Source organism: Lactuca virosa, chromosome 9 (genome assembly GCF_052849685.1).
Source record: "Lactuca virosa cultivar CGN04683 chromosome 9, Lactuca_virosa_CGN04683_v6, whole genome shotgun sequence".
NCBI lineage: Eukaryota > Viridiplantae > Streptophyta > Magnoliopsida > Asterales > Asteraceae > Lactuca > Lactuca virosa.
The window spans coordinates 120,619,222-120,638,347 of NC_136434.1; the positions used below are offsets into that span (position 1 = coordinate 120,619,222).

At 33.7% G+C, this 19,126-nt stretch overlaps 2 protein-coding genes across 3 annotated transcripts; one reads left to right on the plus strand and one right to left on the minus strand.

Moving 5' to 3' along the window:
- Positions 1-722: 722 nt before the first annotated feature.
- On the minus strand, positions 723-3,880 carry LOC145140934 (Mitochondrial import inner membrane translocase subunit Tim17/Tim22/Tim23 family protein). Its single transcript, XM_079074312.1, has 8 exons — positions 3,701-3,880; positions 3,226-3,572; positions 2,562-2,701; positions 2,335-2,434; positions 2,148-2,246; positions 1,628-2,068; positions 1,346-1,552; positions 723-1,217 (listed from the first exon to the last, which is right to left on the minus strand). The coding sequence occupies exons 2-8, from the start codon at positions 3,553-3,555 to the stop codon at positions 948-950; spliced, it is 1,587 nt and encodes a 528-aa protein (XP_078930438.1). The 5' UTR covers positions 3,556-3,572; positions 3,701-3,880; the 3' UTR covers positions 723-947.
- Positions 3,881-12,434: 8,554 nt separating this feature from the next.
- LOC145140703 (polyadenylate-binding protein 2-like) lies at positions 12,435-14,953 on the plus strand. 2 transcript variants are annotated; one of them, XM_079074105.1, is made up of 6 exons: positions 12,435-12,698; positions 12,825-12,927; positions 13,379-13,452; positions 13,579-13,770; positions 13,880-14,010; positions 14,684-14,953. In XM_079074105.1, the coding sequence occupies exons 1-6, from the start codon at positions 12,567-12,569 to the stop codon at positions 14,727-14,729; spliced, it is 678 nt and encodes a 225-aa protein (XP_078930231.1). In that variant the 5' UTR covers positions 12,435-12,566; the 3' UTR covers positions 14,730-14,953. The 2 variants fall into 2 exon arrangements, with proteins under 2 accessions (XP_078930231.1, XP_078930232.1); XM_079074106.1 differs by having other exon boundaries at positions 12,441-12,698; positions 13,382-13,452.
- Positions 14,954-19,126: the final 4,173 nt, after the last annotated feature.

Sequence of the window (19,126 nt, forward strand, 5' to 3'; positions counted from 1 at the left end):
TTTCTTTTTTATTAATTTTATATAATTACATTTTATTAAATTACAATTTATTTTATTAAAAAAATGTGGCAAGGTGTAATACCACACCACTAGCTTTGTTAGATGAGAAAAATAATATGAGGTTGTTAGGCCAAAAATGTGGTATGATACCACCAATTTACTTTAACTCAAAGACTTAGCACAACAAAAGTCAAAATGTTTAATAAAATCATCCATTATACTCACCACTAACCACTATAATAGTGGGTGTCACATTATCACCACAATACGCACCACTAACCATGGGATACCTACCATTATATCCCTCTTATTTTTTATTTTTAAATAAAAAATATATTTTTATTATTGTAGAAAGAGGCAAAGAGAGTCATAGAGAGATAGAGAGAAGAAGAATGTAATTGGATGTGGTATACACAACAATACACCACGACCACTACCAACCACTAAACACCGCAATAGTGTTTGTGGTTAGTAGTCGTTGCCACCTAGACCACAAAAGGTTTCATGATATATGATATGTATACCCGATGGCCTAACAAAGCACCCAATCATGAATCAACATCATACATACATAAGAGATTTTATTAACCTTTGAATTTTTCCAAAAACATTATGGATTCTCTTACATCAAACATCGATGCAAAATGCATTTTCTACAGCGTTACCACTAACATGAACAATCAAAAAGCATAAAACACAAACCTAAATCCAAAACTCAAAAATTAGTCCAAACCAAAAGAAGTGAAAAACATCTAATATTTACAAAAGAGAATTAAAACAGAGTTCATTTTACAACTACAGAAGTTGAATGAAGATGGGTCACATCAGTTGACCCTGTTATGACAATTCAATATCGTCTCTCATTTGGTGATTAATATTACGCATTAGTTAATCTCATTCTCCTTATAATATAATAATAATAATAACAATAATTGTATGGTTATTACTTAGAGCCCAGGTATGGATTCAAGATTGTATTTTTCAGAGGCTTTTGATTCATGTGGTTCTTGGATTTGGTTGTGTGAAATTGGTGGTTTCTCAATTGCGAGAGTTTGTAAATAATTGTAAGATGGATTCCGATTTGCTGGTGGGGCCGGATTACTAATTTTGCTTGCAAGAAACCGGCGAATTAAGCTTCTTAAAAATGGAGACATGGTGTCTGGTTCGTGTTCCAAGTAGTACATCATTCCACCCATACACGCACAAAACAGAGCCACCTTTAAAAAATTCCAACCAAATGTCAGATCACATATCACATGACATAACAGGTTGTCCAGGTATAATCAGGGACCAAAAATGTAATTTCTGGATATTTTTGGGTAAAACGTGTAATTTAGTTTAGTACCTCAGCATTTTTGATATCGGGAAGAACACGGCGATTGACTAATATATACCACAAAGACTCTCCAGCACGTGGAAGAACATACAATCCAAGTTCTCCTCTTCTTCCTTTCTTCTCCAAAACCACTGATAATGCAGCTAATCCACCTGCAAACCAGTATACAAGCTTGTGGTCTTGTGATGCCACTTGTCTATGCATGCAAATCGCCCCCTTACATTCCCAAAAAAAAAAAAGTTATATATAAATATTAAATACATGTGAGTACTTATAGATCTCATGAGCTACCTGAAAGATTCCAACAAATGAAGACAGAAAAGCGGTTGACCGAACAGCTCCAATCACTGCATGCCAGCTGGTCTTAAATGGTGCTTCCATAAACTTTTGAAGACGAAGGACAACGAAGGGTACAAAAGTCAGAGAGAAATAAAGTGGGAATGTTTTCCTGAATGTTGCTGACGTGGCGTAAGCGTTGTGAGCCAAACATGATTTTGTGGATGGGTGGATTATTGAACAGGGGATAATCGAAGGGTATTCTTGTAAATCGATAAATTCAGAGCCTTTTATGGTTGATAGGTAAGAAGAGAGTGATGCAATATCTACTGGAGAACCTCTACAGCATTCCCTTACAGCTTTGTATACAGGTTTAGCAACAGGGCCTGTTTTTTGAATAAAATCTTGGTATGATTTTGGTAAGCTTTCGGGTCGCATTACAAAAGCATACATGACCTGAAATTGTTGAATAAAATGCAAGATTATTAGAAGGAAAAAAGATGTAAACTTTAACTCTTTAAGCATCAATATGTACCTGAGCACACGATAAAGCAAAGAGTAATGAATCACCATGTCTCCATGAGCTTCCCCAAAGGTGGAACTTGTTCTTTGATTTTGCAGAATTATAAGCACACTGTTGAACAGAAAAAACTGAAATTTGAGGATTTCTTGTTGTATGATACAAAACATTGATTGCATAACAGTTTAATTATCTATTCTACCTGAGCAAGCCTTGCAAGAAGATATAAAGCAAGTGTACGCCTTCGATTGGAATCATCTAATGCTAGAATAGAAAGACCCGCGATTGAACCTGCTAAAATTCTGCTCCATCATCACCTTTAAGAAAGTTATATATGTGAACTAGATATGATATTGTGTACTTGAACATGAATTGAGGGATATAAATCTTGTTAATGGAAAGATCTATATTTAGTGCACAGTAACTTACGCATTGAATGGTGTTTCTTTCTTTCTCCACTTCCTCAATAAGCATCTAAGAGCATGGTATGAGCCAGTAAATCCTCCAAAAAGTAAACCAACCCGGCATGCCTCCTCTCTCACTATCAAGTCCTTCTCTGATACAAGTTGCTGCATATAACTTGGTTAGTTACAACTTACAACAACGAATATGATTCAGATAAAGCTCGATATAAATGAATTGGTGGAGAATTAAAATGTGCCTAAAGAAGATGAAAATCGTGGAAATGAAAGCTCAATATAAATGAATTGGTGGAGAATTGAACTTATGTAGTGTGTTTAAATAATTCGTTAGCAGAGATTGCTGAACGGATTGCAGAAAGATTACTAGTTTACAAATGGAGGTTTATAAAGCAAAATGGAGCTTAATTAGTTCGAGTTGTGAACTAATTTTGCTTCAATTCCGATTCAGGATCATGGATCTTCCACCCAACATGCAGCAAATGTTGCAGTTGGTTCGAATCGAATACAACTCCAAACACGCAACGAATTCGAATGATTAACATAGCACATGAAATTTAACTTCAATTCAAACTAGCAAAATCCATTAACCAAAACTAAGCAAATAAAATCAGTTAAATTCAAACATTTTGACTCAATTACACAACAAAATATAAGGAAAAATAATTTCAAACCTTAAGATCGAGAAGCGACGAATAGGATTTTCTCCGAGCGAGCTTAAATGCACGGAGCAAAATTCCAATGCCGACACGAACACCATACGACAAAAGGAAACTTTGGCAGAGATTACCAATAGCGTTAGCTACACATGACTCATCAGCGTGATCGCAAGGTGGATGTAGCATCTTAGCACGTCGTTGCCGGCGTTGCAATTCCTCAATGGCCTCCCGTAAACGATCCTCCGCCTCTCGGAGGCGGCGTTCAGCCGCGTCACCATCGAATGCGTCGGTGGACGGAGGCGGGGAGGCGACGGAAGATGAGGTGGATTTGGAGAGAGAAGGCATTTTGGAAACAAGGGTTTCTGCATCGACAGAGAAAGGGATATGGTGGGTATATTTTGATATGCTAAAATAAGGAAGAACCGAAGAAGTGGAAGTGGTACAACCAATGATTCAAAAGGTACAAGTCTTCAAGGCTGTAAGACTTTACCTGGGAATAGTAAATTCTTGATTTGGTGGGGTATATCGGGCCGGGTTTAGGATCCGGATTGGGACGCCGTTGGCCGTTGCTTGACGCGACCGTGACTCCGAAATTAAAATATCAAAAAGACATTTTTTCACACTCTTGAAAGAATAAGAGCTAGTGAGAGTCTCCGATTGTACATTTGACATTCCTCATCCATAAAGTTCGAATATTATTAGTTATGCAAATTATGAAGTCAAATCAATGGTAAAGAAATGAAGTGTATAACAAAATAAAATGAGAAGTTTGACTGAACTACTATATACACGATGAAATCGTGTGTTGAAGAAACAGTCACACCTTTCCAATGTACTATCAATCTAATGGTAGCCTATTATTTTTATTTTTAGGATTTGAAACAACAAAAAGTCTCATTTTTTTTAAACCTCTAATGTCATTTCTTACCACAAGCAAAATAATTGATACTTTTAACTAAACGACATATAAAATCTCATTTATCACGTTATATGAGTCATACTTTCAATCAACAAATAATTCATACTTTCAAAATAATTGATATTTTCAATTAAACGATATATAAAATTTCACTTTGACACGATTTATAACTTCATGATTCATACTTTCAAATCGACGTATTCATTCATTTGAATTATTATTTTATTAATTTATACTTTCAAACCACAAAGGAGAATATTCCTAATTGTAGAAACCTGGATTCTTATATCTTAATTACCTTGAACAAATTTTTATATCTCATATCTCTTTCTGTATTCATATATCTACAACGATTGAATCATATGACGAATTTTCAAACCGGTTAGGTATATATATATACGTATAGGTTGTTATGCGTTAAATTTTTGCTGGATAATTTTCAAACTGACCAAGTATTTAATTTTATTCATTAGGTGTTCAGCACTCGTAAAATTAAATTAAGTGAGTTCAAAATGTGGCACGGTCTCTTTGGTATGTAAATATTATAAAGATAACAAAAAGTAAAGCAATTGAAACATCTCAAAAATACGGTCCAAAAATTTCGTTTTAAAATCATTTAAGAAAAACCATAATTCATCAACATCATAATAAAATCACAAGTCATGTGTTCCCAAAACATCATATCAAAATACTGTATCAAATTCATGTGTCAAAACATCAGAGTCTAAAACATCCCAGGTTGAACGAATGGTGTGTGCACTGCAATCATCCCGAGCTCCTCTTCTGAAAACCGAAGTACCTGAAACCAAAACTAAAAACTGTAAATACAAATAATCATGCGACTAGGATATACGGGCCCTGCTCACACTCAAGGAGATACGGGCCCCGCCCACACTCCGCTGACTACAAGATATGGGCCCCTTCCACACTCAGCTAACTAGGAGATACGGGCCCCGCCCACACTCATCTACTAACCATACATACAAGTATCACACAGACAACAAGTATAATCAATTCTATCAATCAATCCTATGTACATACTCGAATAATACTATGAGATACGGGCACCGCCCACACTTAGCTAATGATGAGATACGGGCCTTGCCCACACTCTATGAGATATAGGCCCCGCCCACACTCACATACATAAACAAACGCATACTCAGATAATGCTAATATACGGGCCCTGCCCACACTTAGCTACTAATCATAAACAAGTCTAAGATACGGGCCCAGCCCACACTTAGCTACTAAACATAATAGTTCTAAGATACGGACCATGCCCACACTTAGCTGTTAATCACCATACATACTCTACACGGGCCGACATTGGTGCCTTCGACCCGTTCCTACTGAAGGAAACTCGCCTCGCACTGCTGAAGTCCCGCGATTAAAACTCTAGTTGCTAAATGACAGACTCCCGAATTGACAACATCAAAATAACACCCAATTAATAATTAGGTTCCAACACATAACCATAAGTCCATAATTGGGTTAAAAGACTACGTTACCCCCAACTTAGCTTGATTCAAGCCTAAGGCCCAATCTAAAGGCCCAAAAGTCAAACAATGAACCAAAACCCAACATATGGCCCAATTTTCCAAATTGGGCCCAAATCTCTACATGGTCTTACCTTAAGGCCTAACCATTTACTCTGGCCCAAACACTTGGCAGTCCACTGGTCCAATATCTCATAATCATCAAGACCCAATTATGGCCCAATTTTCCCAATTGGGCCCAAGCCTGTCCAATGGGCCTTATCCTAAAGCCCAATCCAAATATTCTAGTCCATATATTTGTTCTTGGATGGCCCATCAAGAGCCCAATCACTAAAACCCAACAAAAAGCCCAACTCAAAGCCTAAACCAAATTAGGGTTTTTGCATAAAATGACGATTAGGGTTAATTAGAAACACTTAACCCATTAAGGACTTAATCCATTAAGTCCATCAATCTACTAGGTCAATCATACAGTGTAATTGGGCATAATTCACACTTCAATCCACTGGTCCAAACGCGGGTCCCAACAATCCAAAACTAACATATTCCAAAATTAGGGTTTTCTAAACCCTAATTAGGGTTTCTAACCCAAACACATGCCACTTAGTCCAATAATTAGATTTTTAGGTAAATTATAGTTTCATTAGGGTCCCACTAGGTCGGGTACAACCCACTACCACCTCGAGTAGTGGTGGTCAATGGTGGCTCACGGCGGCGGCGGCCACCTCGTGGTGGTGGTGGCTATGATTCTAGGCCAAAATACTGACAAAAGTACTCCAAGCACCAACCCAATCACTCACAGAAACGCACAGCCACTGGAGATAGTGGATAGTGGAGGCAAAACGATGGCAACCACCACCTAAAAGTGGTGGTGATTGCTTTTCCGGCCAAAACATTGCTCATACAACATAGTACCCCCAACACACACCTAACATACACAATAAACGCACACACATTGCCACCCTCGTGGTGGCAGGCGGTAGTAGAGGGGGATAGCCACCACCTCACGGTGTTGGTGGTGGATTCTCTTGGTTCCCAACCGAGCAAACACACACACACACTCATAAACACGAGTTGAACATAGAAACACTTCCAACTCTGCCACTTCGGGTGGCAGGTGACGACTGGAAACACAAAAACGGTGACCCAAGGCCATCGGCAACCCTAGTCGACGTATGTGACACCAAATCACAGAAAGAACGGAGAAGAAGGGATGGGTGGGTGGCTGCGATCCTTACTGAGAGCTTCTTATTCGCTCACGACTCACACAACGGCGAACACAACTTGGTTCACCGGTCTCGGTGGTTCTCTGGTTGCACACAACTTCTCCGGCAGCAAGGTTGTTGTGGTGGCGTCCGACGGCGAGGCTGTTGTGGTAGGGTGGAATGGCGGTTGAACAAGACACCGACGGCGATGGCTGGGATAACTTCTCATGGTGGCAGCTAAAGAAAATATTAGGGTTTGGGTTTTGGGTGATGCCACGAGAGGGAAGGGTGGTACCGGGTTTAATCCCGTGTCCATTCAAATTTTTGGTCATTAAACAAGTTTGGTCCCTCCCCATAGTATCTTTTCCAATTGAAGTCCGATAATTACCATACATCCCTCCACTTTGAGAATTATTTGCAAAACTAATCCGGAAATTACCTTATAATCCCAATGATCTCAATTTTTGACATATTCAGTCCTTCCTTTTTTAATCCTTACCATCTAAATCCCCATTTTACTCTTTAGTCCTTGCTTCCCACAATTTATTGCAATTCAAATCCAATTATTACAATAAAGATTCCAATTTCCAGAATTTACGTCATTTAGCTCCTTTTGACAAACACTGATAACTTTTTACGGATTTAGGGCCACTATTCATTTATTAATTTTATCCATTTAATTATTTAATAAATGGGGTGTTACAACAAGTGGATATGTGTCAAAAAAATATTTTAGTTTGTGATATGAGTGGTGCATATAGAGTTACAAATATGTTCTTCAACTAAACAAAATATTCTCATATATTTTTCATTTTACTCATCTGGTTGATGTAACCCGGAAAATCGACACATGGTTGATCAATTCGAGATCTCAGATAGGTGCTTCGATGTCGCTAATGAGTATTGATATGATTTCTACTACACTCATAAACGAGAATCGTTAGAGTTACCCCAGAACTTGCATCCAGGGGCGACCTCCGACGATCAAGTTAGTATCGATACGAAATGTAGGTTAGGTCTTTCGAGCGAAAGCAACCCGATCGTATGTATGTGTGATGCATATGAGAGAGATTTCGAGCTTACCTATTGAGTATTGAAAATATTGAAACTGATGTTGGCATTTGTATGTGAAGGCTATGATTGAAGACGTTTCATGAAGAATCTTTTGCTTAGTGGTTTCTTTGTTTATTTTGGCATGTGATGTATTTAACCACTATATACATAGCCTTTAGCTTAGCTTGTTTGGTAAGCTTCCCACAAATACTCCCTTTCTGTATCAACATCAGTTAGGTTAAGAAAACCAAAGCTCTTTGTATGTTCCTTTTCACAATCAATAAGATACAAAAGCTTTGACCAAAATTACTTGCAAATTTATGTGTTTGATTCATGAATCTGATTCTAATTCCACACTCGTCATTTCGTTTTGGACTTCACATTACCTTTATGATGTGTGTTGAGAGGTATTTACAATCAATATTATCTTTATCTAGGAGAAGAAACTAATAGTTCTACATTATGAAGGTAAATATGAGAGTTGTACTTGAGGTGACAGGAGTAGTTTTTGTCTTGGAAAGGAGAAAGGCATACTACCGAAGACTGAGCCATAGAAAAAAGACCGAACCATCGTGAAAAAGTTGAACCATCGCGAAAAGGCCGAATCATCGCTAAAAGGTCGAACCATCGTAAAAAGTATTTGATTAAGATGTCTAAGGTCCTACCTAAATTGATATAATGTTGATGAATACAAGAAAAGTCCTTTTTGGGTTGTCCTCATAACCAAGAAATGGATTGGATTGATCAAATGAGAGAGATAAATGATTTGTTAATAAGAATTGATTAATTAAACATAGTTAGAATTGATTAGTTATTAATCAGAATTAATTTGGATTTAATTCGGGATTAATTGGAATTAATTAAATATGCAATTGGTGAATTGTAATTGTTCAATAGTTGAACAAAATAGGCAATTCTAGAACATACCAAGGCATGGATAGGAATGGCAACGGGGCGGGTTCGGGGCGGGGAATGGTTTCCCAAACCCGAACCTGATTTCTACATATGTACCCGAACCCGACCTGATACCCGACGGGTTTCTTATCAGGGCGCCCCGTCGGGGCTGAAACTTTCCCTAAACCCGATAATTACCCGAAAACCCGAAATATGGCAGAAAAAAAAAGAAGGAAAAACTATAAATACAAAATGATAAATTAAGACGATGCATAGGCTTAAAATACCAAATAAGTTCTTAAATCATTTAACCAAATAGAAAGTACTAATAGTCTAATATTGTAACATCAACCAACCAACCAAAACACCCAAGTACACAACATGAAAAACTGATTCATCACAATAATACATTACCACTTAACATTAAACCAAAGTTACAAACTCAAAATCAAACAAAATCATCCAAACTTGTTGTCCCGATTTCTTTAGTGTTTTCCTACAAAATATTAAACAAACTCAAAATCAAACCAAATCATGGAAACTTGTTGACCCGACCCGACCCGAAAACTTCGGGAATCGGTTTTCCCCGTTGGGTTCAGGTTTTTTTGCCATCCCTAGGCATGGACGGTCTTAGGAGTCTCTTTAGGGTTTCTAGAAGCCTCCTGCTAGTAGATAAGGAAAATATTTAAATTAAGGATTAAATCTATTATTTAATCATTCAAATCTGGCTTTGTCTGCAAGTTACCTAAACCATAGATAGATCCTTCGGGGCACCTAATTTCATGGCTTCTCATACCTATAAGGCGGATAATGAAATTCTCCTCCTCATCTCCCATGTCTCCTTCAATCATAGGGTTTCTTGGGTTTTTGGTGTGAACCATTAGAGGCTGTCATACTTTTGGAGCTAGTTTTTCAAGGAGACTACAAAGGGTATTTGATTAGCTTGTTTCAAGTCAAGCAAGATGTATGTGGTTCCATTCATGAATTTGATTCACAGGGTTTGTAGTTTTGTTTTATAAGTATGTTGCTATTAATTGTGAAAAGTCATAGATCCAATTTAGGTTGCATGTACCCTTAAGTGTTAAGTGAAATTCCACAAGTGCCTTATCATTGTAACCTAAAAAACCAACAAAAAGGTCGGACCATCTTTAAAAGACTGAACCATCGTGAAAAGGCCAAACTATAACATCCTAAAAAAGAGGTATAGTTCTCTGACCTTAATCTTTTATGTATTTGTCAAGACTAGTCCTTATTGAGAAAATGTGGCAATTAAGTGCGCGGGGCGTATGCATGTGTACGCACAACGTACTCATGCACGTTGCATGATCGCGGAGGTCACCTAGTACACCGAGCGTACCAGAGGGTACGTTGGACGTACTAGGCTCAGAGTAAAACCTTAATGCCCTTTTGTGCCCCTATTTAAGGAACATGATGGCCTCATTTTCCAGCCTCCAACCTCCCTCAAACCCTAATTTTGTATTCCTAGTTTGTGTGAGAGTTTGTGGCTCATTTGAGTGTTCTTGTGAAGATTTTGGTGAAAAAGGAGCATTAAAGGAAGGATAGATTGTGCTTCTAGCTCTTGGATATGAGTTATACTCTTGTTGGTGCATCTTCCAGAGGTATCAAGTTCGAAACTTGTTCATTGATGTGTTAGCTCATGTTTTGGGTCCATTTTTAGGGTTTTATGTCCCACGTTTAGAGCTTTGTGAGTTTGGTGAACTCCAGAGCATATCTCCTGTCCTTTTAGGTGTATTTAGTTGTCTAGATTCATAAAAATGGGAGCTTAATCATCAGGGGCGTAGCTACTCATTGATAAGGTAGGTCCTAGGACCTACCTTTTTTATTTTTTAATACAACAATTATATATAAAAAAACATAAGGAACTACCTTATTTTTGCCAAAAGACCTATATTTTCATACTTTTTCCGTTTCATTAATATAAGGAACCGCTTTGATTTTGGTTCTAGATTCGCCACTGTTGATCATCTAAACCTCTCCATGCATGAGTTATGTGGACTTTTGTGTTGAGAAGGTTAGAGTTTTGTGAGTTTGGGACTTGTTCAACCAAGAAAAGGCTTAAAGTCCATGACTTTATGAAGTAATAGGCCTTATTCAGCTCAGATATGTAGTTGTAGCATTTGTCTTAACGGATTAAGACCAAGTGAAGTGAGGAATGGAAATCTGAGGAGTACGCCGTGCGTACTCCCAGCTACGCGCAACGTAGCGTTGAGACCCCCTGATGCATGCATGGTTGGTTGTATGCCCAACGTCGAGGGTTGTACGCCTAGCGTACTCGCTAGGTGTTGAATTTCGTTGAATTTTGAGCTTTTGGTCAATTTGTGGACTTTTGGCCAAGGAGGGGCAAAATGGTATTTTCACCCTCCTGAGATTTTGTAAAGAGACTCGGTCTAGCATTTTGAGGTTATTAGTATTATTTATTAATTAGAGATGAATGTGACATAATTAGGCGGAGTTTAGACCGGTAGTTCGGGTGCGAGATTGATTGCTTTCCAGCGAGAGGTGAGTCTTCTCACTATACTTACCTGTGTAGTAACTTTTGTGTGATTGGAGGGTCTTATGCATGTTATGGACCGAAGGGTCTTAATTGTATTACTGACCGGAGGGTCTTATCTGTTTATGTGTTATTATGCATTTTGTCTTTGTGACTTATGATGTTATGTTATTTTGTGTATCTATTGAGCTATGACCGGAGGGTCCATACCGAGACGTGAGACCGGAGGGTCCTTAGCCACGAAAGGCTAATTATTTGTGTATATGGTATTTGGAGAACTCACTAAGCTTTGTGCTTACAATGTTGATTAAATGTGTTTCAGGCACATCACAGAATCACGGGAAGGCATCGGCATGATTGTACACACCAGCTTGATGATTAGAGTTTATGTGGATTATGGGATACTTGACTTTTTTTCATGATATTTTGTATTTGACAATTACATTTTGGCATAGGTTGATGCTACGAACTATGTTTTGAGAATTTAAAAATGAAAAAAAAAATGTTTGAAAATTTAAGCTGTTACACAAATCATTGTAAAAATGCCGAACCATTGCTAAAATGCTGATGATGTGTGTGTGTGTGTGTATATATATATATATATATATATATATATATATATATATATATATATATATATATATATAATGGTCATATTGGTTGTGTTTGTTAGACATGACATGACTAAACAACCGTAAAACTAGATGAGACGGGAGTTGAAAACTTTTTAAATCGATTTTCGATAATGAGAGAGATTGAAAACGAGTCTCACCTTTTTGGATGATTTTAATTCTTTTATACAATCACAAATATATACAAACCATTATATAAAATTGTCAGATTTAATCATGTTTTATATAGAAAAGGAGTTTTAAACATATACACAAATCAGTTAATCTACTCAGAGTTTATGAAACCAAACAAGTTTCAGTATGTTTGTATTTTATTTTTAATTGCGGGAGTAAAACTAAAAACAGTACAATGGTTGGAGTTGGACTTGAACTTAAACTTGGGCTTACTCTTTCACCCCCATAACCCTGCCAAAGTGCGTAGCCTGTCCATATTTTCTGTAATCCCCAAAATACCCTCAACAAAATACCAAAATAACAAGGTTTACGTTTCATTCACCCCAAATTCCCGCACTTGTATAATCTTTCATTGGGCGCAGATAAAACCCTATTTTCACTTATAGTTCCGAATACACAACGCAAAATCGTGTGTATTCAATCGCAAAATCACAGTTCCGTGTGATCTGTACAGAGAGATTACAAGTTATGGATCACACGGCGGAGCAAGATCAAGAGCACGAAGTCTACGGCGGAGAGATACCGGATGAAGGAGAGATGGACACTGATTTCGAGATGTCGAGAGACGAAGCGGAGGACGTTGACAATAATAGCTCCAAGGTATAACTTATGTTTCGGTTATGCGTTTTTTTGGTTGTTTGGGGATTAGTTTTATGCATGTGAACTACTGTTGAGCCTTGATTTTAAGGTTAAAGTTCGTTTTTTTGTTTTACTTTGTTAATTTAGGATTTGGAGGATATGAAGAAGAGACTGAAGGAGATTGAAGAAGAGGCAGGGGCGCTTCGTGAAATGCAGGCCAAAGTTGAGAAAGAGATGGGCTCAGTTCAAGGTATTCTCTCTAATTTTGACATTTGCTTTGTAATATCTTCAAGGCGTTGCGTTTTTAGATATCAGATTTGTGCTTTGGAAGGGTGATACACTGATTAAATTGTATTTAAGTAGTTTTATCTAGGGCTTGTTGAAGAAGAATGGATTACATTTAAGTTTGCTGTTTAACAACTTATAATCACCATAGGTCATGTTTATATCTTATCATAGAATCATATGTGGGGTTATTCAAGTTAATATTGCTATTGCTATCATCCCAAAGAAGTATGCAAGTTCTCTATGGTTTCTTTGCTCAATACAAAAACAAACAGTGAATCAATTTCCACCTATTTTACCTGAAATCAAGAAAGATACTTCACCAGAACAATTCTAATGTATAAACCCTTAATAACTTTGTTAACTTAGACATACCAGTTTTACATTACTTTGTGTTAATAATATATAATTTTCAGAAGATCCTTCTGGTGCAACTGCTACACAAGCTGAGAAGGAAGAAGCTGATGCTCGTTCGATATACGTCGGTAATGTGAGATTTATAATCCTTAAAACTTCTTTCATTTTTTCTTTTATAACTTAAAAGATATAAAATAACAATATATTATTATATATTTACTATTTTACACAACTACTACTATCCTTCAAAACTTCTCAGGTAGACTATGCATGTACACCAGAGGAAGTTCAGCAGCATTTTCAGTCATGTGGAACAGTCAACAGGGTGACAATTTTAACAGACAAATTCGGTCAACCAAAAGGGTTTGCATACGTGGAATTTGTTGAACTTGAATCTGTTCAGAATTCTTTGCTGTTGAATGAATCAGAATTGCATGGGCGTCAACTCAAGGTCCTAAAAATCCTAATTATATTTCTTGTTTTCATTTCTACATATAAAAATACATGTTTTAGGGTTCAAATTTTTTATTAATTTGTTTTTTTTTTTTAAATGTGCACAGGTTGCTGCTAAAAGAACAAATGTTCCTGGGATGAAACAATTCAGAGGGAGGCGCCCCAGTCCTTACCTTGGATTCCGTTCACGAAGGCCTTACATGGCTGGCCCACCAATGTTTCCTCCATATGGCTACGGGTATGTATCATATTTTATTTTATTTAATCCTCATATCAATTTTTTATATTATATGTAATAATGTAAATACTAGGGTTTAGTTAACAAACCTAAAAAATGTTATAAACAGGTAAATAGTTATGAGTTTTTTTGTTTTTCCACCTGCTTTCCTAGGTTTAGCAGGTCATATTCCAATTTTACACTTTTGGCACAAGTTTTAAATTTTCTTATGATTTTGGTCCAAACATTGAATTTTGTTACAAATATGGTGCAAACTTTTTATTTTACAAATACTAGCCAAATTTAGTTTTTTTTAAAAGACTTTTTACAACCTTTTTAAGACTTTTTATGTAAATAAGTATAAAAAAGTTGTAAAAAAAGTTCAGAAAATGTTGTAAATGAATTTAAAAATAGTTTATAAAAGGCTTACAAATAACTTAAAAAAGGCTGTGAAAATGTCTTAGAAAAGTTATAGAAAGATAAATTTGTAATTTTTTTGGGGGAGAAATTTGTAAAATAAAAAAGTTTGGACCAAATTCAGAACCAAATTTAAAACTTTGGCCAAAAGTTTTAAATTTGGTCCGAACTTTTTTATTTTACAAATTTCTCCCCAAAAAAATTATAATTATTAAACGTAATGAAAATCCAAATCCAAATAAGTAATAATGTATATGCTGTTAATGTTATGTTGCAGAAGGATTCCGAGGGCTAGGAGGCCAATGTGGTACAGACCATATTGATTGATGACGTGGAGTGGAATTATTATAATAGACAGTTTTTTTTTTGTTATGTCTTTCATGTATTATTATTTTGGCCAAAAACTTGTGATGTACTCTTTTGTTATTCATATTTTACATCATCATCTACATAACATACCTACTACTAGACAAAAAAAGGGTGGTTAAAAGATTTATTAGTGTTTGTTATAATAGTTGAACAGATGATATGAGAGATTTTTGGCTAACTTTGGTGTAAGTAAGGTTATTGCCAAATAGTAATCTTGCGCCTTTTTTTTATATCTTGTGGTTTTGTTTTTAACAATTCTAGTAACTGATTCACCTGTTTAATTTTACGGGTTGAAAATCTAACTAAGTCTGGTGTTTGAGATTTCTCAAACCAATCTAACATGTTAAATATATAGTTTGGTCTGTTTATTTTATTTTTCCCCAACACACGTGAAATAAAAAAAATTGAAAAAATTGAATCTGTGCTCACCTTTTTAAATCATATATTATTAGTAGTAGGGTATCTTCCTGATAAATGAAAATATGCTTACTAATGAAATCGAAATAGGACCTCTATGGAAATACTAGAGCGCTATAACAACTTAGCCAAGTACTTTAATACACTATTTTTCTAAATACAATATAGATAGTAAATCGTCTATAACCATCAATTTTATTTTGTGAAGTTTGTGAACAGTACAATCCATGCTTGGTTGATTCATTATGTAATAAAACAATTTCAAAAACACACCCCTAAACTTTTATATTTTTATTTTAAACTCCAATTAATTTATTATTTATTTAAAATTTATAAATAAAAAATTATGTTTATAGTATTAAGGTTTCGAATGGTTTAATGTTCAATTTTTGTTTAAGAATATTATGTTTTATCGACAGATTATGAAGAGATGGCTATTATAAACATAACAAATTCATTATGAAATAAATATTTAAGTAAAATCTAAATTTTATTTTTTTGTAAGTGGCCTCAACATTTTATTTTTCATAGGTGGCGTCAAATGTTAAAAATAAAAATTTATTTGAGGAAGAATTTGACGTGTATGCTATTCTTAACTTTTCTTTGGATAGTTCACAAACTATTTTAAACATTTAACATTAGAATTTGTATCAAGTAAAGGGAAATTTGACCAATGTACTTTTGGCCTAATGGTACCATGAAATGTCATTCCTCTTTAAAGCTAAGATTTAAGTCTCATATATATATATATATATATATATATATATATATATATATATATATATATATATATATATATATATATATATATATATATATATATATAATTAGTGAGTAATTTTAGAAGCATATTAGAATTTATGTGTGCCCCCGTTCTTAAAATGCCACCTAAATAATATATATATATATATATATATATATATATATATATATATACAATTGGTTAAGCATTCCTTAATTTTAGCCAATATTGACAGGTAATTGACCGTATTTTTGAATGTCTTTCAATTCGACACCTAATTCATTGAATTCAAATAAATGCCAGTGTATAATATATAAGTGTATAATATATAGAATGTTGACTGTTATAGCAATTTAATTTTAGTATCTCATCAAACTTTGAATTTAGGTTTTCTTCTAATCATGGAATTTTGTATCTCTTTCAATTATATGAATTCGTAATTCCATGCAGTGCTAATATCAAGCTCCCAAAATTCGACATTAAGATACCAAGTACCACAACAAGTTAGTAATTTCATTCATTGTTATATCCTTTCAATCGATTTTTTTTTTAATTTACAAATTGATGTGACATGTTATGTAAACTTCGATTTATATGGATGAAAGTTTAGAAATGAAAGTACGATGCCATTTTGTGATACACATGAAAGTATGTTGCTATTAAAGGATAAAAATGCAAATATAATGCCATGTCCATCTTTTATCCTAATAAATAAGAATCTTTTATTGCCACTTGTATTGTAATAAAAGTCAAAATTATCAACAAAATATTACATAAAAAATTGCTTAATGTTACAACTTGATATTATTTTTTAAAAACTCATGTAATACATGAGTCTTACACCTAGTAAATATAATAAGTTAGAATAAAAATTACGTTTACTTGAATAAGTATCTACTTTTAACCAACTTGACTTTCTCTTTATGTTTGAATTAGGATTTTATTTTTACGAATTCAATATGTATATTGTAAAATGACAGTCAATATTATATAGTTTGTTCTTTAGATCATTTATTTTTTAAATGTATTAAAACAATTTATATAGATTTAAAATATATAAACCGTATTGAAACGAATGTAGTGACCATGTTTTTGACCATAAGAGGGTGATTGAAAAAAATATTTACCATTCTAGTGTGTTTTTAAAAATATTTACTAAAATAGTATTTCTTTTCATTTTTCTTTATTTTTCAGTTTTCCTTAATATTTTTTTATTTTAAATATCCAATTTTTTCTCTTTAATTTCACCTTTTTACTTTTATTAAATATTTTATTTCAGTTTTTTTTAACCTTTTTTTACTGTTTTTTTAACTAACAGTTTTCTTTATCATTTTTATTTCTGTTTTTTTTTTCTTTTTCATTTTAAATATCCATTATCGTTTATAGTATGTAAAAAAAAAAATTTAAAAAATCTAAATTCACTTTCATAAGTATAATTAAGTGGCCCAATTGAGTAGTGCTTTTGTTTTCTAATATTATATAATATGAATTTGAAGACATTTTTTATTTTATTTTTCGTATAATTAAACAATGAAATATCTTTTCGGAGAAAATCAATAAGCATAGACCTGTCAATTGGGCGGGTTTGGAGCGAATCACCCTTGATCCAAACCCGTTTAAAAAAATAAAAACATGACCCGCCCCGCTCCAATAACCCTCAGGGTCTTGAATAGTCGAATTCATACCCGTATCCACCGAATCAACGAATACCCGACCCATTAACCCGACTCTTATATAATATTAAATTTTCATAATTTTTATGTGTTCCACAAAGTAATATTTCTCAAAAAAATAAAATGTCTACTTAAACAAGATGTACATTAACTAATACTCAAAGTCCTATACAATAAAAATCATATTTTACTTAGACATCGAATAGTATATTTTGTTGTCATATATATATATATATATATATATATATATATATATATATATATATATATATATATATATATATATATATATATATATATATATATAATGGGGCGGGTTATAAGTGGAGCGGATCGACAATGATCCATACCCGACCCATTTATTAAAAGGGTAAACGGGTATGGATCGTAAACGGGTAAACGAATCGAAAATTACAATCCAAACCCATAAATTTTTTACGGGTTTGGAGCGAATCAGGGTCAAAACCCGCCCCATTGACAGGTCTAGGTGTAAGGGGAGGCATAATTATTTTTTTCATGTAAAGATGTTGTATATAATAATATTTTATTTTGTAAATATGCAATCAATATGGTAAAAAAAACTAATAAATTGGTAGCGAATTCAACATGATTGTAGAAATTGATTACAAAATTAATTTGATATAAAATTAGTAAAATAAAATATAGTAACTAGTTGCATAATTTAGTGTTTTACAAAAAAGAAAAATCCATAACACTGAATTATACAAAACAAATAAAAATTAATTTTAATGGTTTATTTGGACGAATGGAATAAAACAATAAAAACAAATTTATATTAACGAATGGTTTATTTTAACGAACAAGGTTGAGTTTTTTTTACCTTAAAAACATTATATGTGTAATGTTAGAGTCATGAAAAAAAATAATTAGGCCTCCCCTTTTTCTTGAACCGGTAATTTATATTAAATGCCCATTTTTGGTTGTTTAATGCAAACTATATAAAAGCAAATTCATTTAATTTTAAAGGAAAAAAATCATTATGTCCGATTGAATTATATAAACTTTCTACACGTGCTCTACACTTATTGATTTTCTACGAAAATATATTTCATTGTTTAATTTTATGAAAACTAAAATAAAAACATCTTCAAATTCGTATTATATAATATTAGAAAACTAAAGCATTACTCAATTGGGCTACTTAATCTTATGAAAGTGAATTTAGCTTTTCTTTTAAAAAAATTTATATACTATAAATAATAACGGATATTTAAAATTAAAAAGAAAATAAAAGAAATAAAAATGATAAAGAAAACTGTTAGTTAAAAAACAGTAAAAAAAACAAAAAAAACAAAAAAAAAACTGAATAAAAATTGTTATTTAACAAAAAGTAAAAAGGTGAAATAAAAGAGAAAAAAAATTAGATATTTAAAATAAAAAATATTAAGGAAAACTGAAAAATAAAGAAAAATGAAAAAAAAAATACTATTTTGGTAAATATTTTTGAAAACACACTAGAATGGTAATATTTTTTTTTCAATCACTCTGTTATCGTTAA